At 53.5% G+C, this 21,607-nt stretch overlaps 1 protein-coding gene across 2 annotated transcripts in view; it reads left to right on the top strand.

The window, feature by feature from the left end:
* midn (midnolin) overlaps positions 1-20,447 on the top strand; it is a 29,751-nt gene extending 9,304 nt beyond the window's left edge. For both annotated transcript variants that reach the window (XM_030372327.1, XM_030372328.1), the window contains exons 5-8: positions 5,745-6,320; positions 7,006-7,132; positions 7,707-8,042; positions 16,147-20,447. In XM_030372327.1, the coding sequence (XP_030228187.1) occupies positions 5,745-6,320; positions 7,006-7,132; positions 7,707-8,042; positions 16,147-16,412 (1,305 nt within the window). In that variant the 3' untranslated portion in view covers positions 16,413-20,447. The remainder of the gene's footprint in view (positions 1-5,744; positions 6,321-7,005; positions 7,133-7,706; positions 8,043-16,146) is intronic.
* Positions 20,448-21,607: the final 1,160 nt, after the last annotated feature.

The raw sequence follows: 21,607 nt of genomic DNA, 5'->3' as shown, positions 1-21,607 counted from the left end.
GTGGGGGGTTGGTGGTGGACCATTCGTCTCCCGGCCCCGGTCTTTGTGTGCTTTGGGTTCTATTATGTCGCCATCTTTCTTCCCCTTGTCGTACCCGCGTCTGGAGATGTATTTCTTTACACCAGACCAGACGCACGGGGAGAAGTTGCTCTGTGTCGGGTAATTGCGAGGGCTCATTTGAAGCGCTTAGCATTTAAAGCGCTTACTGTCTCGTATTCATTTGTTGAGACGAAATGTTTGATGGCTTGATTGGTAGGTGTTTGATTATTAATGCCTTTTTTTTTTTCTTTTTTTTTTAAACATGCATGCCCCCATGGTGCCTTAGAACCTCCTCCCCTTTAACAGCATTAGAGCCCCCCGGTTGGGACAAATCAAAGGCGCTCTACATATGTAAAGTGTCTAGGAAAGAGGGGAGTCTGAGAAGCAGGTGCTGAGAGAGAGAGAGAGAGAGGGAGAGAGAGAGAGAGGGAGAGAGAGGTTGCAGATGGAGGCCATGGAGAAGTTGCTAACCAGGAACACGATCATTGTGAACTTTAGCATTTTGGTTTCTGTTTCCTCTCCTTCGCTGTCGCGTCCTCTCAACCTCCCCCCCAGCATTTCTTATCGGGCAGCCTTACAGACAGCTATGGATCCCGCGGGGACCCCATGAAGAGCAAACGCTCTCGGTTTCTTTTAAGGGTTTGAGGCGTGATGCAAGCCATTGATTTCTTCCCTCATCTCCTCCTGTTATTGCATCTTTATCTGACGCGCATCTGCAGTGCGTACGCGTCGATAGACTCCCGCTGCGATCAAAACATTGAGCTGGACGGGCAGGTTAATACGCAGCAACGGTTTTTCTTCTCCTTTCCGTCGGAGAGGGGGCCCCCGATCAGGCGCTCCTCGCTCCGCCCTTCATCGCGCCCGTCCTCCCCGTCCCTCCATCCTCCCTCTCTACCGACGCACAACAAGGCTGCCCAGTGGCTCTCCAAGACCCAGGGCTGCTTGCAAACACACACTCTCTCGCTCTCTCCGTCTCGCTCTCCTCCTCCACCCCCTAGTCTTTTTCCCACAGCTGGTCTGAACATTTCCTTCCTGCAAACCCCCCTTCTCTCTCTCTCTCTCTCTCTCTCTCTCTCTCTCTCTCTCTCTCTCTCTCTCTCTCTCTCTCTCTCCCTCTCTTGCTCTCGCTCTCGCTCTCGCTCTCTCTCTCTCTCTCTCTCTCTCTCTCTCCCTCTCTTGCTCTCTCTCTCGCTCTCGCTCTCTCTCCCTCTCCCTCCCTCTCTCGCTCTCTCTCCCCTTCTCTCTCTCCTTATCTCTCCCTTAGTGTGCAATGGAAGAACGACTGCAAATGAGTTCTTTGAACCACAGGGACCCCAATAAATAAAACTGTCAGCCAGAGATGTCGAGAGAAAAAAAGGGGGAGGGAGGGGGAGGCGGCAGCAGAGGCGCACTCTCACTGAATATTTCATCACCAGCTCCACCAGCACCACTCTGACATCCTACCCCCATCCTACCCCCATCCCTCCCCCATCCCTCCCCCATCCCTCTCTCTCTCTCTCTCCCTTCCCCCATGGCCAGCCCTTATCATTATCTCCCTGTCACTGCATAGCAACCGGCGCGAGGCGCTTAAACAAAATGCCACCCTGTTTCCCCAACAACCACAAACAAAATGGTAGACGGGGGAGTCTCGGGAGGTATAGGAGACGCGCGTCGCTAATGTAGCGGGTCAGCTACCGAGAAACGATATAGATCATTGTCGGTGCAGTAAGGATGTTCATAGAACCAAGTGCCAATCGCTAGGTGAACCCATTCCCCGTCTACAACAAAGATAGCTAGGATAAGATGCCACACGATGTGATGAACTCATTTTAAGTGCCAGGACGTATGACACACAATAAGTGAGCTCATCCTTGATTGCATTCTCGGTTCTGAAGCGGCCCGCACCTTGTACTCAATGAGAGTTCCCCCTGCCAGCCCCATCTCCCCGCAGCATTCCTCCGGTGACGTACCGGGGCGCAGAACACAGAACCACCAGGGTCATCTGCCCTAACCCAACACAGGAATCCAACCTGAAACCTCTCTTCCCTTCTCTACGTTCTCCATCCCTCTGCCATCACAGAACAGCAGGCCTCGAGTCGGTCTTGTAAACGCATTGGGATTTGAAAAGAGTGCAGAGAGAGAGAGAGAGAGAGAGAGAGAGAGAGAGAGAGAGAGAGAGAGAGAGAGAGACGGAGAGAGAGAGTGGGCGAGCTGGAGGAGGAGTGACCACTTAAAGGCAGACATGAGGGTTCTTTTGTCAACTTAAAAATAAAACGAAAAATCTGGCAGCAGTCCTAAAATAGAGCTACGGCTGCCGTGGTAAAGGCAGAATTATACACAGCTCTCAGTCGTCTTTCTGCTTTACTTTGTGACTTTCTTATAAAAAAAAAAAAAAAAAAAAGCCATGTTAAAATAATCCCACTGATGTTCAGCATGGTGAATTATATGCTAACTATTCCATCAAATCAAAATGACGTTTCCGGTAATCTTGTCATTCTTAATATCATCTGCAACATCCTTATCCAACAATGCAATTACACAGATATAAATCGTTCACACTGAGTGATCCGCCGCCATAGCTCCGCCGCCTCCCCGCCAGCTCGCCACATTGACGGACTTGGCCGTGTCTCTGGAGCGCAGGCAGGCATGTTTGGACTGGAGCGGAGCCTGTGGCGACGGCCTCCGAGAATCATCTAGCAGCCAGCTGTACGGCTCCGTCACCAGCTCCCCAAAACACATCCTCCTCCTCCTCCTCCTCCTGCCACTCCCCCCCCCCCCCCCCCCCCTCGATCCCCACGCCCAACCCAACCTAGCGTCTCTCCTCCCTCTCTCCCTCTCTCCTCACTCGTTCCGTCTCTCTCTCCCTCTCTCTGTCTCCAACAGGCTCTCTTTGTCTGATAAAGGTCTGCTGTTACACGATCACTCGAACCGATCCCACCCCCTGGCTCTACAGGCGGAGAGCTGTATCACCCACAGCCTCCGCCCTCCCCCCCGGAGACTGGGAGGGAGGGAGGGGGGGTTTAGGGATTGGGCGGGGAAGGGGGGGGTGTTCAGGTGTTTCAGACCGCAGCCCGGGTTTTTCTTCCTTTTTGGGTGTGGGTGTGGGTTTTTGGTAGGGGCAGTGTGTGTGTGTGTGTGTGTGTGTGTGTGTGTGTGTGTGTGTGTGTGTGTGTGTGTGTGTGTGTGTGTGTGTGTGTGTGTGTGTGTGTGTGTGTGTGTGTGTGTGTGTGTGTGTGTGTGCGCGTGCTCGGTGACAAGTCACCTTAGCTCCTTGGAGGACTGGAATTTCACACCTGAGAACGTATTGTAGCTTCCTTTGTTTGTCCTTGGTGGGGGTCCTGGAAGGTCGGCGGGGGGGGGGGGGGGGGGGGGGGCTGGGCGGTTTAAGAGGGGGGTAGGGATGTGTGAGTTTGTGAGTGACCAATAGCGTCCCTCAAACACACGGAACGGGGTGAACGATAGCGTCGGCGGAGGAGCGAAACGCGCTCTCCCTGCGTCTCCTTCTCACCGGGGCCGCAGTAAGTCGTTGGCCCATAAGTGACTGTTCTCCCACAGCAGTGTGTGCCCGGTTGGGTGTGGGCCGTGTGTTTAGGGATGTGTGCGGCCGGCCAGCCGGCGTGAGTCACAGAGGGGAGAGTACACTTCAAAAAGTGGTGAAGACCAAGAGTGACACAAACCACAGAGGGAGGAATGGAGGGACGGGGCCAAGGCGCAGCGCAGCGCATGGCGGTGGTGTAATCTGAGGTCTGCCCGATGGGTTTAGTGGCGAGCGATGAGGACTCTTTAGTTAGAGGGCTCTCTCTCTCTCTCTCTCTCTCTCTCTCTCTCTCTCTCTCTCTCTCTCTCTCTCTCTCTCTCTCGGTTTGTCATCACTCACCCCGCCCTGAGACCCACGTGAAGCGTTAGAGAAAGGGTTTCCATCCCCCCATCTAGGGGAGGATCGCGGTGCGTCTCGTCTCTTTGTAGGCACTGTATGCACGGCCACGCCTCCTTCTCCTGGACAGCTCTCAATCACCCGCACTATCAATCAACAGTCCTCCATTTTGTCACTCGCGCACACTGACGGCGGGTAGCGACCAATAACACAGACTGTAACCAGGGCCCAGAACCAATCAGCACGCGCCAGAAAAAAGGCCAAGGGGCTTATTGTGCTCTACTCCTCCCTCCATCTTCAGCGCCTTCAGAGGCTTCTGTGGACCTTCTGTTTCTTTACCAGCAGCTCAAAGCACACTATTATCACTCCCCCCCCCCCCACACACACACACCCACACACACACCCAACCTCCCCACCTCCATCCCACAATCCTGGTTCTGGACTGGTAACACTCCGCCCAAAGCACACTATTATCACTCCCCCCTCTCACCCCCCCCCCCCCCCCCCCCACCTCAGTCCCACCACTCTGGTTCTGGACTGGGACCACTCCGCGGGGCGGCGGGGTGGGGGGGGTGAGACCTGTGAGACCTCTGTGGACCCCGCCATCACTTTGTATTAGCCACAGCCCGGCGCAGCCAATGGGGGGGGGGGGGGGGGGGGGCTTTTGTTTGCTGTTTGGGGGGAGAACCCGAGACGCCGTTACCCTCAGGAGCCCCCTGACCCCTGGACGCCTCACACACACACACACACACACACACACACACACACACACACACACACACACACACACACACACACACACACACACACACACACACACACACACACACACACAGATTCAGACACACACACACACACACACACACACACACACACACACACACACACACACACACACACACACACACACACACACACACACACACACACACACACACACAGAGATTCAGATACACACAAAGATTCAGATACACACACACACACTGGCAGTATGCGGTAGAACATTGCACCAGTGCCCCGGGCATATGAGAGGGAGGGCTCTAGGAGACAGTGGATGGATGGGGAGGGGGAGGGGGAGGGTGGGCACAAGAGAAGTTTTGTTGTCTCGAACGAGTCCTCAAGCCAAGCCGTGACAAGCGCACTATTCTTTGTGCCGGGGAGCCCGTGTGTGTTTGTGTGTCCCTCTGGGGGGCCTCTGCACTTGGCTCCTGATGCCATTCTTTAAAAACTCCAAAAATGGACAGCCCTTCCAGATCCGGCGCGGAGCCCGGGACAATCGGCTATTCTGTGCGCCGCGGGCCGGCAGGGGTGTGTTTCCTGGACACTGGGCTGATTTTTCAGGCCCTGGGCCAGGCAGAAGGGTGGCCTTTGTCTCGGCGCTGAAAGGATGGCCTGACTAGAGGGGTAGTGGGAAGATGGAGGAAGTGGACTGTTTTTGTTTTGTTTTGGTGTGTGTGTGTGTGTGCGTGTGTGTGTGTGTGCGTGTGCGTGTGCGTGCATGTGCGCGTGCGCGTCCTCACACTCGTGAATGTGTGTGTCTCAATGACTTCTTTCATCCGAAACCATCCCTCCGAATTGTGAATGGAGTCGCGCTGGATACAGCTGATTGATTGTAGGGTTGTGTCGTGGTGGTGGCGGGGGTTTCTGAGTGGGGGGGGCAGGACTGTAGCTGAGTGTTGTCTGTGTTACTCATATCCACGAGTAGGTCCTCATTCATACGGCACGCTCACGTTGTTCATCCCTCAGAGCATTGAAGCAGCTCAACATGCCTTGTATCTATTTTCATTTCGACGTTTGAATTTACGAACGTTGCAACTCAAACCCCCTCTCTGTCTCTGCTTCCTGTCTGCAGGTGAGTGACTTCCTGTCGGGCCGCTCGCCCCTGACCCTGGCCCTGCGGGTCGGCGACCACATGATGTTCGTCCAGCTGCAGCTGGCGGCGCAGCAGGCGGGGGCGGCCGTCCAGCACAGACACCTCATCGCCAGGGGCAACGGCGAGGTGCCCGCCGGGCAGCCCGTGGGGCAGCCCCGCGTCCCGTACCCCCACCCCCACCCCCACCCCCACCCCCACCCCCAACCCCACCACCAGACCCACCCCCACCCCCACCCCCACCCCCACCCTCACCTATCCCCGGCCCAACTGGTCCCCTCCGCCCCCCATCCCACCGGGCCCCCCTCCCACTGTAGCCCCCCGACTCCCCCTCCCCCTCCCCCGGCCACCCCCCCGCCCCACGCCCCCCGCCTGGCCCACCTGCCCGGGGGTCTCTTCCGCTCGCCGGTCCACCACAACCACCACCACCACCACCACCACCACCACCCCCACCCCAGCCCCGCCCCCCAGGCCCACCACCAGCAGCCCCCCCCGTCGGCCCCGGCTGCTGCGGCCCCCCCGAGCGGGCCGACCGGCTCCACAGGCGCCTGCCCCGAGGTGAGTCACCGCCCGAGTGATTAATACTGAGCCCTCGCCGCTAACTGGGTCAGGGCGGCGTGGACACAGCGCCCCCGTCCCCCCCCGTCCCCCGCCCCCCGTCACGGAGCCAGCGGCCCGGCTGAGAGACCTCGTTCAGCCGGGCCTCTGGCCCGCTCCCGTCCACCTGCGTTCGGGTTTCAGGTCGGATTTGTTTAACGCGGGGGGGGGGGGGGGGAAACAAGAGTTATTCGGACACGATGAGCGCCGCGAGCCCCGTTGGAACAAGTGTTGGAACAGAGGGGCCGAGAAAGAGGAGCCCTTTCTCATTAGCCGCTCAAAGGCCTCGGCGCGCGCTCGGGTTTCACTCTCATTTCTTGGTAGGCCGGTCCGAGGCGGGCCCCGAGACAAACGAGGCGGTTTCTGATATCGGTCGGCGGTAACCGTAGAGCTCAGCCTCTCTCTTGTGCGGGGCCGAGCTGAGACGACCCAGTGTTTCAGGCCTTCCTCTACCTCTCTGGGACACTGGCATTTGCATTCTAGAAAAAAACCGACCCTGGAAAGCAGGCATCTTTCAAATGCATGTAGCACGATCCCCTCTCCCCCCATAAGAAATGAAATAATATGTTAACATTACAAGGTAACCAGGATGTCCGAGGTTTAAAGACTGTCTGACCGTGTGTGGCCCCTCCCTGTGTCCCCCCAGGCCAGCTGTAGTTCCAAGGGCCCCAGCAGCCCCGGCACCAGCCCCTCTTCCCGCTCCCGGAAGCCCGGTGCCATCATCGAGAGCTTCGTCAACCACGCCCCTGGGGTCTTCTCCGGGACGTTTTCAGGTAAGGGGACGATCTGGGAGGTCTTCTGTCTTTTAAACCAAACTGAACCTGAACGTAGCTCATTGACGGTGCCTCCTGCCTCTTGAAGTCTGTAACGCAAGGCACCATTTTGTTTGGTACGCTCTGCGCTCTCTCTCTCTCTCTCTCTCTCTCTCTCTCTCTCTCTCTCTCTCTCTCTCTCTCTCTCTCTCTCTCTCTCTCTCTCTCTCTCTCTCTCTCTCTCTCTCTCTCTCTCTCTCTGTCTCTCTCTCTCTCTCTGTCTCTCTCTCTCTCTCTGTCTCTCTCCCCCTTGCCTCACGGTCTCTCTCTCTTTCTTTCTTTCTTTCTTTCTTTCTTTCTTTCTTTCTTTCTTTCTTTCTTTCTTTCTTTCTTTCTTTCTTTCTTTCTTTCTTTCTTTCTTCATCTCTCTCTCTCTCTCTCTCTCTCTCTCTCTCTCTCTCTCTCTCTCTCTCTCTCTCTCTCTCTCTCTCTCTCTCTCTCTCTCTCTCCTCCCTCCCTCCCTCCCTCCCTCCCTCCCTCCCTCCCTCCCTCCCTCGCCTCACCATCTCCCTCTCTCTCCTCCCCCCCCCTTCAGGCACTTTGCACCCCAACTGCCAGGACAGCACGGGGCGTCCCCGGCGCGACATCAGCACCATCCTGCAGATCCTCAACGACCTCCTGAGCGCCACGCGCCACTACCAGGGCGTGCCGCCCTCCCTCACCCAGCTGCGCTACCAGACCCAGTGCGGCTCGCCCGGCCCCGTCTCCCCCTCCCCGCCGCCCTCGCCCCCGTCGCCCCCGGTGACGGGCGCGCCCGGCCTCTCCTCCAAAGCTACCTCGGTGCCTCCCGCCTCCGTGCCCAGCTGCCCGCCGCCGGCGCTTCATCCACTGGTGCAGTGCCAGAGCCAGATCCGCATGTGCAAGCCCCCAGGTAAGGAGGAGGATCCCGCCGCACAGCCCTCAGTGTGCTCCCGCGAGCACGTCATCGACGCACACGGCGGAATACAGACTCTCTCTGTCTCTCTGCCTCTCTCTCTCTCTCTCTCTGTATCTCGCTCTCGCGCTGTCTCTGTCTCTGTCTCTCTCTGTCTCTCTTTCTCTGCCTCTCTCTGTCTCTGTCTCTGTCTCTCTCTCGCTCTCTCGCTCTCGCGCTCTTTATCTTTCTCCTCTCGGTCCGTCGCACACACTCACGCGGTACGCACGCATGCACATAAAGGCTTTGTGTTCCTCCGGAGCTGTGGCGCAGCAGATGTTGCCACAGTTGTCGGCTCTGTGCTGGCACACATGTGGGCCAAGCGGCAGCAGCGCAGGGCCCCACGGAGGAATCTCACTGAGCAACGCTTCGCTCCTTCTCCGGCTCCCAGTTTATTATTATATTTTAAAAGAGGTTTCAAGTCCCTGTTCACATCACGCATCCTGGTTCTTGCTCACCTCCCCTTTTCGATTGGCTGTTATCTCCGCCAATCAGCTCTAGGAGTTATTAGTCAGGCTTCACCTGTCAGGTGGCATTGCTGACTGGCTCCATTTGTGGCAGATAAAGGCCCTGGGAGCCGATAGGCTGGGCTTGGGTGTGAACGAGATCAGGCTTTGGGATGGTTCCGGGTGACGTTAGGGCCCGGAGCTAGGGTGTCTACGGCGGTGGCCAGCGAGCGCTCTGAAGAGGACATGCCACAGCCCCGGGCTCTCTTGAGAAGAGCTTATTTGACTTGTGTTGCGAGTCAGGGTATTGGGTTTGTTTTAAGGCAGCCTGCGTCTCTGGGGAGAGAAGAGGGAAGTTGAAAGTGTCAAAACAGATGTCCGCGGTGGATAACACTGAGCCGGTCGTGACCGTTGGAGAGCAACTGTTGTGAAAGAAACAGCCATGTCCTTTTGCGGAGGCCCCCCTTCCCGTCGCTTCTAGGAAACGAAAGCGCTTTTTACGCAGGTCATCTGTTGCCCAACGGCCTCTCGAGGAGATTCCTAGATTGCAGAATTCAATGGAACTTCATTTTTTCGCGTACTCGGTTTAAACACAGAGGAACCTTGTCTTTCCATTGTGTCCGGACATAGTCCCGGACTGGATCTGCAGCGCCGCTTACACCAAATGATTACTTTTTTTCTTTTTTTTTTGCGCTTACATGTGTCGGGCGAGCGGTTGCAATAACAGCGGATTATTTCAGTAACTCAGTAAGACCCCTGCTGGCCCCCCCCACCCACCCACCGCCCCCTTTTCCCCCCTAATGCCACTGTTTCCCTCATCAGAGTCCAACCCCAGTGACGTCTGGGAGATCCAGACCGATCCCCCCCCCCTCTCTTCCGCCGGTTATCGCCACTCACTTATTTTTTCCTATGAGTCCGGGTCGTGCATCAATGCGTTTGCTGTGTCTCCGTGTGGCCTTTAAATAGATTGGATTTATTCCGAAACACTGCAGTGGGAGAATTAGCGTTGTGTGTCGGAGGGCGGGGAGGAGAGGATAAATAGCTCGTGGATCGGGGCAGGGCGGGGGGGTGCTAAGACCACAACACTAAGCCCTATTCATCACATGGGTGTTCCCATCCGGTCCGTCACTCGCCCCGTCCGCCTACTGATTAACCGGGACTTCGGCGCGGAGGTGAAGATGAGGCTGACGCGAAGAGAGGCGTCTTTCAAGCCCTTATCTGACTCAACTTCCCCTCCACCCTCCCCCCAGCGCAAATTAGACCTCAACAATGCAGATGCAACCCCCCCCCCCCCCCCCCCCCCGGAAGCAAAAGGAAAAAAAAAAAACGGTTAAACTGGTCATCGGACCAACGGGGCAGTTTGTGGGTCTGTGTTGCCCGAGGCTTTGTGTGGTGTTAGTGTTTCCTGTTCCTGTTGGGAATCCAGTGGAAACGGTTTGCTAAGTGTCCCTAACTCTTATCTTCCAACACCTGGCGGAAGACTTATTTAGACCTAGCTTAAAGGTACTTGGCAGAAACCCCTTTCTATCCAGCCACAGGAATAACCTGCGCTTAGTCAGGAGTAAAGTGTCTGTCTCTCTGTCCGCTTGTGTTGGAGGCTGTGTGTGTGTGTGTCTGTGTCAGTGTGTGTGTGTGTGTGTGTGTGTCTGTGTGTTTACAGCGCAGTCTACCTTAGGTTAAGACTGCCTCTTGAAAATGTCACATAGCTTGGCTGTCTCCTGAGAGCGTTTACCCTTTCCATCGCGAGTTCATGCGCGAAAGAAAGAGGACAGGCATGAAAAAAAAAAAAGCTTGAATAAACACACACACACACGCACAGTCACACACACACACAAAGTCACACACAGACACACATGCCTGGTTAAAGGCTCTACGGCTGGCTCGGTTTCTCATGGCTCGTAGTCATAATAACGGTGTGTTTCAGTCCCGGGGCCGGGCGGCTTCAGAACAGGGCGTACAGGCTAATTGTTAGCCAGAAATTCCTTCGCTGAGTTGGATGGACGGGCCCTCCAGCCAGCTTCCCCCCCCCCCCCCCCCCCCGGTCTCCCACTTCTTATTTCCAACCCCCCCCTGCCCTCACCCACCCCCGCCCTACACCCCTGCCCTGCCAAATCCTTTGTGTGAGGGGGGCCGGGGATAGGGGCTGCACAGAGGGCACCAGGCCGGGCCATTGTCGGACCCTGGGAGGGTTAGGGGGGGGGGGGGGGGGTCTGGGGGATTAGGGCTGCCTTTTACACCCCGTCCCCGGTGAATGTGCTTAGCTCGACACAGGCATGTAGAGAGGGGCAGAGCAGGGCCGGCATAAGCCCTGAAAGAAGAGAGAGGAATGGGGCTTTTTTTTGTACCTTGCCTCCACCTCCTCCACCGCCCCCACTCCCCCCCCCCCCCCCCTCCCCCCCCCAACGCAATCACCCCACCATCCCTCCTGCAACCAGTCCCCTTCTCTGCATTCGATTAGTTTAGTGGTTTAGTACTAGCTGGGTTTTGGGGGGGAGAAAGGGGAGGAGGAGGGGGGGGGGGGGGATATATAATTTGACCCCGGCCGTCTCTCTCGGCCCGTTTTAAGCGTTGACCCTAGCGAGAAGCGAGGGTCTCATGCATTATACATCGGCAGGCTCCACTCCACTGTCATCACACATGTAAGATTGCTTAGGCCAGTGACATGGGCATGCACGTTCGCACAAACCCAGACACACACACACACACACGAGCGCGCGCACGCACACACGCACAGACCACAGCTCCCCTAATGCCCGAGCGACGCAATACAGTGCAAAGCTATCTAGCAGAGCCAGCCAAGCACATCAGGTGCCCTTTCATTGTTGACAAGGAGAGAGGGAGCGCATGAGAGAATGTAAATTAAGTCTAAAAGTCATTGAAGAGCTTCTCTCCCTGCAGGGCTGTCGATGCCCTTTCACTGGCTGTCAAAACGCTCGCGCTGGCTCCCCTTTGATTGGTCGCTGCGGCGTCTGACTGATTGGCTGCTGCGCTTTAGTCTTTTTGTTCGATTGGATAGCTCATTTAGTTCCCCCCCCCCCCCCCCCCCCCTTTTTTATTGGTCTGTGCTGGCCCGGATGGCGCAGTGCCCTCCTTTCCCAGCGGTTGATCGAGGGTAGGTGGTGGCCATCGCTCTCCCTGGCAGAGACCTTTCTCCCGGACCGGATGGTCCGTGGCTCGTCCCCACAGAACCACGTCTGGAGTGATGGAGTGCAGTGGATCACAGAGCTGTGGAGCTCACAGCCGGATGTTTATCAGCATTTTCTCACCCCATTTCACTGCAAATGTGAACCAGTTGAGCACCACACAGAGAAAGACCCCGCAGGCATGGATTAATGAATTGGAATCCTCATCACATCTGTAAATGTCATGTTGTGATCTGAAATAAATGGAAGTATTACAAGGACACTCTTTCCCAGGCGGAGCTTGGTGGCCAAATTCATCTGTAATTGTTAAGCACGACCAAGAAATGTTGACTCCTGCTCACCGTGTGTGTGCGGCGTTGAATGCGAGGAATGGAATCGAGCTGATGTGTTTTCAGACAAATCCAGTCCCATGCTGCAACACAGATCCATCTCATTTAAGCTTTCTCTCTCTCTTTCGCTCCCTGCTTTCTCTCTTTCCTAACCGTCTCCCACACACACACACACACGCACACACACACACGTCCTTATGTTTGTCCCTGGGTGCTGAGCAAACACAATGTTCCCCGCGCAACATCACAGGACTTATCAAGGGAAACAAACAAACAACAGCACTCAGACAACTGTTAATGAAGGCCAATCTTTATGCAATCAATACCACGAGAAGCTCCTTTAATCTTCCTCCCCTCCGCCCGCCTCCAACCCCCGCTACCCCCCTCCATCCCGCCTCACCTCTCCTCCTCGGAGCCCACCAATGCCCCCGCGCACCAACCCAAACCCAACCCCACCCTTGTTGCTGGGCTGGGCGAGGCAAACTGTCTGAGGCATTGATTACTCTCACATCAACCCTTCACATTCCTCAACTAACCATATCTCTGACTCTGCCCTTTCCCCCCCCCCCCCCTCTCTCTCGCTCCCTCTCTCTCGCTCCCTCTCTCACCCCCCTCCCTCTCCCTTTCTCCCTGTATCTCCCTTGCTGCGGCGTACAGAGTGTCTAGTTGTACAGTGCATAGGTCAAAGCTTTTAGTTTTGCTTTAGCGTGACGTATCGGGTATGCAAGACTGAGCAGACTTTTGTTGATCTAAGACGGGGAAGAACACTCGCAAGAAGTTTTGTTGTCGGTCACTGTCAGTGTCTCTCTCTCTCTCTCTCTCTCTCTCTCTCTCTCTCTCGATGACTTTCTGTCTCTCTCTCTCCCTCCCTCTCTCCCCCTCTCTTGTAGACACGCATGAGCAGAGTCAAGTCATTTCTCCCTCTCTCTCTCTTTTTTTTGTTGGCTCTTTCTCTTGCTCTCTTCACCATCTATAAGGAATCCTCCAGGGTTGTTCTTGTTCATTTTAGCTCTCTGTACTGGCAGCGAAGCTGTGTGTGTGTGTGTGTGTGTGTGTGTGTGTGTCTGTGTGTGTGTGTGTGTGTGTGTGTGTGTGTGTGTGTGTGTGTGTGTGTGTGTGTGTTCCTTGTGTGTCTTTGTGTGTGCGTATATAGTCTGCCTTTCTTCGCCATCCCTAATAATAGTCCTTCTGTCATAAACATAGTGCGGGGTGTCCCGGCGGCCAGCTGTGTCCGGCAGTGACGCCGGCAAATGGCAACGCACGCCTCCGCACTCTCACACACGCACGCAGACGCGCACATGCACACACACAGTCACACACACACACACACACACACATGCGCTCTCCACACATATACCTCAAGCCTCCTGCCAAGCCAAAGGCCAACATCTCTTCTCTTCTACACCACTGAACCTCTGTCAGCTGTGCGGTGTGTGTGTGCTTGTTTGTGTGTGTGTGTGTGTGTGTGTGTGTGTGTGTGTGTGTGTGTATGTGTGTTCAGTAGAGATGGCCTCTGGCCCCAAACAGTTTCTTTTCTTTGCTAACATGTTGAACCGTTAATAGCCGACAGAGCTCCTCCAAAGACAAACAGCACTTAGCCAACGCCGCGCAGCACAACGTCGAAAATGCGCTACATGACCTCGCTGGCTGCGTGCCGCTAGCCCTATGTAGTGCTAGTGCTATGTGCTACATGCTAACACTTCAGGCCTTTCTCTCAAGGAAGGGAGAGATGTGGGTGTAGGGGGGGGGGGGGGGGGGGTGACAGACAAAGCCCCTGTGGTACTGTGTCAGATGAAGTGGGTGGGGGGCAACGGACAATGACCCCCTAATACCCCCGCCCCCCCCCATTCTCTGGAGATGATGCACAGAGCCCTTTGGGCGTTGGGGGACGGGGGGGGTGGGCTTTCACAGTTAGCATTTAGATGCCCCCCCCCCCCCCCTCTCCAGATCACAAGACCGGCCCCACGATTACACGCCCTGCCTGGCTTCCTTTACTACTTGTTTATTTCTCCTCTCATGGAATCAGAGTCCGTTTATGGCTGATCGTTATCGGACCGGCATTCCGACAACACGCCCCCGCTTTCGGATCACATGGTGCCGTTTAGAAATACCCCCTTAAATCAGTTTTTTTTGTTTTCCTGTTTTTTTTTATTTGCCCAGAACCCCGGGACGGTTGTTTGTTGGTCTGGACAAAGTGTAGCGTCACGCCGCCCTCAGTGTGTGTGCGTGACGACGTAAGGAATGCGTGATAATCCAGAGCCTCCACCCGGTCATGCTTGTGGTTTTGTTCCCCCCTCGGGCCCCGTCCGAGCTACCTAGCCCGGTGAGCTACCTAGCCTAGCCCTAGCTCGCTCCACCAGGGAGAGGCCAGGTGAACGGTTATAGAGAGAGCGGGTCTGCAGCACTGCCCCCTGACCCACGAGCAAACCAGAGCGAGAGACGTTAATTAAGCCGACACAGAATTCATTCCCATGACAACAGAGGGAGGGAGGAAAACAAATATTTATAAAAGAAGGCGGAGGCGGGCACAATTGATTCAGGGCGAGGAGGGGAAACAAACAAACAACCACTGCCCAAACCTTTATCCTCCACCCTTTGCTCCACCCCCGCTGTCCGGCGCTCTTCCATTTAAACCGGACTGGGGGAGGAATTCCTTAACCTCCGCCCGACCCCCAGGCTTCTCCACACCACCCCTCCTATCTGTCTCTGGGGAGGCCCCGGCCCTTGACTGAGCAGTAGGTGGTGGTGGTGGTGGTGGTGGTGGTGGTGGTGGTGGTGGTGGTGGTGGTGCTGCTGCAATGGAGCCTTCTGGGGAGGGCTGAAGGACGGGGGTGTAAAGGCGGTTGAGTCCTGGGGGTAAAGTGTAGCGGGGGGGGGGGCAGCCCGGTCAATGAGCTAGGAACAGGAAGCCCTGGCCGACCGAAAGAAAAACAACAAAGAAGATAAGAGAGAAAAAAGAAAAAAGGCCAATCTCTCCTTCTCCCTAACTCGCCCAGTGTATCCTCGCTTCTCGCTCTCTCTCTCTCTCTTTCCCCAGCCTCTCTCGCCCTCTTTCTCTCTCCCTCTCTCTCTCCGCTTACAATTTCCATTCGCTTGCATTTTATATTGAAAGCCAATAGTGTGGTCCCGGGGCTGAGATGGATGGCTGCACTGAAGCTAAGGTTTAATCAATAGGTCTTTTTAATTTGCCATTGATCCATGTTAAAAGCTACCGCGGCTGCTGCTGCTGTGTGTGTGGTGGTGTGTGCATGTGTGTGTGTGTTTGTACACCTGTGTGTGATTGTGCGTGTGTTTTTGTGTTCGCATTCATTATGCACTTGTGTATGTGTGTGCATGTGTCTTTTGTGTTTGTGTGACTACGTGTGTGAGTGGGGGTTTTGGTCAAAGATGTGTGAATCTGTCTGTGGTCTTACGTGTGTGGGTATTTGTGTGTGTGTGCGTGCGTGTCTGTGTGTTTCAGTCCAAGACGTGTGTGTTTGTGACTGAACATGTGTGTTTGCGAGTGTGCGTGTGTTTCGGTGCAGGGCGCGTGTTTGTGTGTCTCTGTGCTGCAGTGTGCGGGAGAGCCAGAGATGGGTTCTATTCTCTGGGTTATTGACATTCTAACCTGTTATTTCATTATTTAATTCCCAGACAGATACTAATGGAGCTGGCTAATAGATTGTGGTTGCTCTCCCTTCCTTCCGTGCTCTCAGCCCGAACCCAGAAATGGAATTAGGTTTGACTCGGCCATGGCGGCCGGGCGTTCGGCAGGCCGGGAGAGGAGCTTCCCTGGAGACTGGCCTCTGCTATAGGCACATCAACAGCTCCCAACGTACTTAGGAGCACAGCCTTTGTTGTGGCCCGTCAGCTGCAGTCGTGTGCGGGTATTTGATAGGCAGGCAGCTAAGAGGCATCTGGGGACGGGAGACATGCCTAGTTTCTCATAGTTTTTTTTTGTTACAAATCAGTTTGGTGTGTTCAGCTGTGTTGGATGCTTTTGGAACCACAAGTTTGGGCTGTGTTTGGGCCCCTTTAGGCATAGGCAATCTACCCCCCCCACCCCCCCCTATGGCTCTAACTATCTTTAAACATCAGACAACAAAAAAATGTTTTTTTCTCTAAACCATCTCTTTTTCTTCTTCTTCTTCTTCTTCTTCTGCAGCCGACCGCCTGCGGCAGACGGAGAACCGCGCCACCCGCTGCAAGGTGGAGCGCCTGCAGCTGCTGATGCAGCAGAAGCGCCAGCGCCGGAAGGCGAGGCGGGACGGGCGGGCGCCGTACCAGTGGCTGCCCCACCGCCGGGCCGGCCGCAGCAGCAGCAGCAGCAGCGTGTCCAGCGAGGGCTCCCTGGAGCTGGACATGGAGCTGGACTCGGTGTGGAAGCCCGACGTCAAGGCCGACATGAAGCCCGAGTTCGTCATGGCCTGAGTCGTCATGGAGGCGGGCCTTCGTTGTCGTGGCGACGAGACCCCCCACCCCATCCCCCCCCTCCCCCCTCTCCGACCATCCAACACCACACCACAGGAGGAGGAGGAGGAGGAGGAGGAGGAGGAGGAGGAGGAAGAGGAGGAGGACGACGGGCGAGGGTTTTGATTTGAAGGGGGGGAGGTTTAAGTTTGGTCGATCTGGAGTTTTTTCGTCAGAGGGGGTGCGTGAGGGGGACCCCCCCCCTCCGGGCTGAAGCCGTGGAATTCTCAAAGAGGAAATGAAAAGCGGGCCGCTCCGAAGATACCCCGTCCCCCCCCATCACCCCCCCCCGTCCCCGTCCCGTCCCCGTCCCCACCCTCCGACCCTGTGAAAACAACAACACAACAAAACACAACAAAACTCAACTCTCTTCTGACGCTTGTGTTTGGAAAAGGAAATGCCTGAACTTAACCGAGACTCAAGATATACATAAACAGAGACTACAGATGATGTACCGGCCTGTACCAAAAGGAAACCGTGCGGGAGGTGGAAGGTGTAGAACTAAACGGGTGGCGGTGATGGTGTTAACTGGTTTTCTTTTACTTTCTATGTTATTTTTTTCCCGTGGATCGGTTGGTGTTTTTCCGAGGCAGACTCTGAACAGCTATTGGACGATGAGCTCTCACCAGGGATGCTCATCTCCTCTCCTCACTCCTGATTGGCCGGTGGTCAGGCTGCCCGACCGACAGACTATTGCAACAGGCATTTTTATCAATCAGAAGAAAATCGATAACAAGAGTCCAGAGTTTTAAAGAACTAGGCGAGGGGGGGGAGGGGAGGGGGTTAATGATTTTATTTCCATTTTTAAACCTATGATTCTAATTCTTTTTTTTTAAAAACAACGAATATGTAGCATTGTTCACAAAAGCATTCAGGTTTTCATATAACAGTTCAAGGTAGTTGTTGATTTGCACATTTTTATCATTTGTAACAGCTGGTCGATTGAAGTGTGCAAGGACTGGGAGTGGGGTGGGGGAGGGGCGGGCGGCTGAGCGGGGGGAGTCGATTGATATTCACCTCGGTGACGTCGGGGTAATCGATAGGAACGATAGATGACTCAACGCAATGAATAAACATGAATAGTGCTTTAGAGGATTTAACATTTTTTTTTAAATGTATATGGAAATAAATCTATTTTTAATTTCTCTTCCTATTGGCTGTTTTCAAAGAAGCAGCATCAGCCCTCGTTGGCTTCGGGGTCAAGAGGTCGCCGACGCCTGACTCTGGCGTCACATCGTCCCTCAGTTCAGTCTCTCGCTCACTCATTCATATATTTGGGTCATGTAGCCACAAAGAAAACATCTGGTGAGGATAAGTCGTGTCCGTTCTCCCTCGTGTCTTACGGGCTCCGTCGCGGTCTTTGGGCTCAGCATTAACCTTTTTTGTATAATAACGTGATCACCGGCAGGCGGTCACTGGGAACTGTGTACGGGTGTACGCGTGTGTGTGTGTGTGTGTGTGTGTGTGTGTGTGTCACTACGGTTTCACCCGGTTTAGATATCCAAATGTCCCCCCCCCCCCCCCCCCCCCCCAAGTCGACGTTCATCAAAGTTGTTTCCCGACGTTCACATGGGCAGGTTGAGTGCAGTACACGGATAGATCAACACAGAACACACACGGCAAGCCCTGTAAGCCCTGCATCCATGCATCCACCCGTTCACCAGAGAGGTTTTGGTCCATCGTATCAATACATTGGATTACGAGAGACTCATAACCAGTCCAGTGTGATTTCTTTGCTCCTTCTGATCAGTAATCCAGTATCATTATATAGTGCCTCCACAAACATCCACCTACATATCAGGACTTTCACGCACACGTGTTGCTGCTACGCACGAGGAGGAGGTTAAAAAAGAAACTTAACAGACGAGCGGAAGTCAAAAGGATGTTTTATCTGCATGCAAAATTGTGAAATTATACAGATCTTTTTTCTATCGCTGGTGAGGACAAAAAATACGAAGCATGAGTTTGGGACGATGAAAAAAAAAAAGAGAAAAAAGAAAGGAAAACAAAACCTGAAAGAACAACATGGTTCTGTTTTCCGGGGAGGTTTTTGTATTTTCTAATTGTTTGTTTAGAAGCAGTAGTGTCTTGCTAAAGTATTTTGCAAAATGCCAAACCAAAACGGATCAAGTAGGACTAGCTGCGTGGGTCTCGTTCAGCGCGGAACATTCCTGCTCTCTGTGTGCGGACGACAACGATGAAGATGATGATGATGATGATGATGATGATGATGATGAACAAAGAGCAAGTAGATTTGGCTCAACACGCTCCAACGCTGTCCCCCGCCCCCGCCCCGCTCCCTAATGATCCTCAAATACCCAGGTGCCCTACATCAGTGGGTCTCAAACTCTTTACACCGTGTACCACCAGAGGTGCGCGTACCACAGTTTGAGTACCAATGCCCTACATGGACCCTTAGCCACATCTGTTCTGCTCCTAGCTTCCCCCAGTAATATCTACAGCTTGTGCGGACGTTACCCCCGGAATCGGTGGACACATATTATGCAGTTCTTTCACACTGTACCCCCACAGCTATAGTCAGTCCCCCCCCCCCACGTCCTTACACCCGTCTGTGTGTCGGTCGGTTCCGGTCGACCACCTTACCACAAATTGCACTCCCAGAGACTGCGATGAGAGATTACCTTTTTTGGTGGACATATTTTTTTTTTAAGTGGCCTTAACTTTCACAAAAAGAAGAGAACCCCCTCAACAAGACGCTTGAGGGAGCATGGGGTGTGGGACGGTCTTCTGTTTGTTTCAACTCTGTATCTCATTGTCCGACTTGCTGTCGTCATAAACACGCCGTCACCGAGACGCCGGGCAACTCTTGTTTCGTGCTTTCAGCTGGTGGAGTCTCTATTATGTCAAGGCTTCTGTGCCTTAAAATGTTGCCCTCGCCGCGGCCAATTTGAACCGAGAAAAAAAACACACACACAAACCGGGTGTCACTCGATTGGATAACTGAGACGGTCTGAGTGCCCGACGCATCATTGGTCGATTTTGGGAGGCAAGGCTTTTTTTGGAGTAAAAAGAAAAAAAAAAACGACATCGACTTCAAACGTAGCTTTGTAGACTTCAGACGGGGCGTCTCAGAGTATGGCCTGTCTCCTCTTTCTTTTCATTGTGTTGCCATGTTTGTCTCTGTCTTTGTCTGAATATGCCTCACGGCCCCTTTCCCGTGTTCACCCCTGCGACGGCGCCCTGCCAACCAGGAGCCATAGGTACACGGGGTTTGGACCACAGTACTTAAACATGGCAACCAACCGCTCGGATTCTGAACGTAGGGTTCCTTTGCGGACCTCCGACTACATGCACTTCACGTTTCCATGGATACTAAGGACAATTTTACCCTCTGCCTCACCCAAATTGTATTTATTTTATTTTTTTCGTTTTTCGTTTTTGTAAATGTATGAACTATACTCTGTGTGTGCCTCACTTCTGTGTGAATTTCGAAAAATATGAAACAAACAAAAAAAAAATATTATGGGATATTGGTATTTAAACAAGCGGGGTTGGGATACGGGGGCCTTGCAAGGAGGAGGGGGGTGGGGGACGGTGTGTTGGTGAAATTCTGATGACATCATTTCAGTTGCCTGTTCTTTCTTGTAGCCAACCATTGAAAAATAATAACAGGATTCAAGATACAATTTACAATGTTCTAGCTCTAGACCGGTGTAGCACATGTGTGACTGTATTAATTTATGAAACCAAAATGGTAACTGTGAATTATGTATTTCTTTGTGCATTTTTTTAAAAAGTGGGGAAGATGGTGGTTATAGGACAAAGCAGTAACTGATGCGTGTGTCCTAACGTTTTTTGTTTTTTTTTGGTGGAATATAAAGGAAACAATCAGTTTCCGAAAAACAAAACAACAAAAAAAAAGAAAAAATATATGAATATATTTTTTTCTTAAGCAATACATTTCAGTGTGACTTGTGATAGAACATTTTCTTTTTTAGGTAAGAAATGAATAAAAAAGCAAAACCTGTACATCAATCCGTCTGCCTGCGTATTCATTACCCACCACCTCGATAATATCGAACGGGTGTAAGATTCCATACAGAACCTTTTCAATGATGTAACCAGATACACCATACGAAGCACTGAGTGATGCATAACCTTACCGCGTAGAATATATTGAATGATATAACCGCTCCTCGAGAAATGAATGCAATGCCCTTGTATGCGGCCCCTTAAGTCACGAGCACATCATATGGGAGGGCATCGACTAGGCGGCCTCCGGAGGTGGTTAGGAATTGAGCGTGAACTCCTAACCAGCTGAGAGAAACCGTCAACGTACAGCTGTCAGTGTTCGTTACTTCACCGCTCAAAGCTACCAGACCGCATTCGGCCGTTAGACACGTATTTCTGTTTTCTTTTTAGTTTTCTGTAAGGAAGTTTCCGACAATGGGTTTTTGTTATTCTTTTGACATTCTTGGCTCTGCTAAAAACACCCCTGGTGTCGGGGAGGGTGTAGGGTGGGTCGTGAGGGAGAGAGAGGAGGGGAGGGCTGGGTAGGGGAGGGAGGAGTGTGTGGGTGGGTGGTTGAGGTGTTGGCACTGGAACAAGTCCAGTGAGCAGGCAGAGCTCTGCACATCTGTCAGTACAGCCAGGCTCCAGATAAGACAGAATATGGGAGTGGAGTGATAGAGAAAGAGAGAGGCAGAGGCAGAGAGAGGCAGAGAGAGAGACAGAGAGAGAGAGGGGGATAGGGAGACGGCAAGAGAGGGAAGGAGAGAGACAGAGTGAGAGACAAAGAGAGAGACAAAGAGCGGGGGAGAGAGAGAGACAGAGAGTGATAGAGAGAGAGATACAGAGAGAGAGGGAGAGAGGGAAGTGTGATTGTTACAAAGCGTGAGGCTCCCTGTCTGACACATGTACTTACGGCTAAAGAGGGCTTTTTTTAAATATGCCCTCTTGTTCTGAGCTGCCGGGAACATCTGATCAGGCGCGTGAAAGGACAGATAGGATATACTGATACACTGCATTTGAAAGCACATTCTTAGGATGAGTATCATAACGCATAAGCGACCATAATATAAAAACACAACATCTTAGCACAACACATATGTTGTATTAGCATCAAAAATATGTGAAAGCATATGCTAAGGACACTCTAATAGCGCCTAACTTTGCATAATATACCATAATATAAC

Source organism: Gadus morhua, chromosome 12, assembly GCF_902167405.1.
Source record: "Gadus morhua chromosome 12, gadMor3.0, whole genome shotgun sequence".
In the NCBI taxonomy this organism is placed as follows: Eukaryota; Metazoa; Chordata; class Actinopteri; order Gadiformes; family Gadidae; genus Gadus; species Gadus morhua.
Note: the sequence above shows the minus strand (reverse complement) of the source record. Positions and strands in the feature narration are given on the sequence as shown.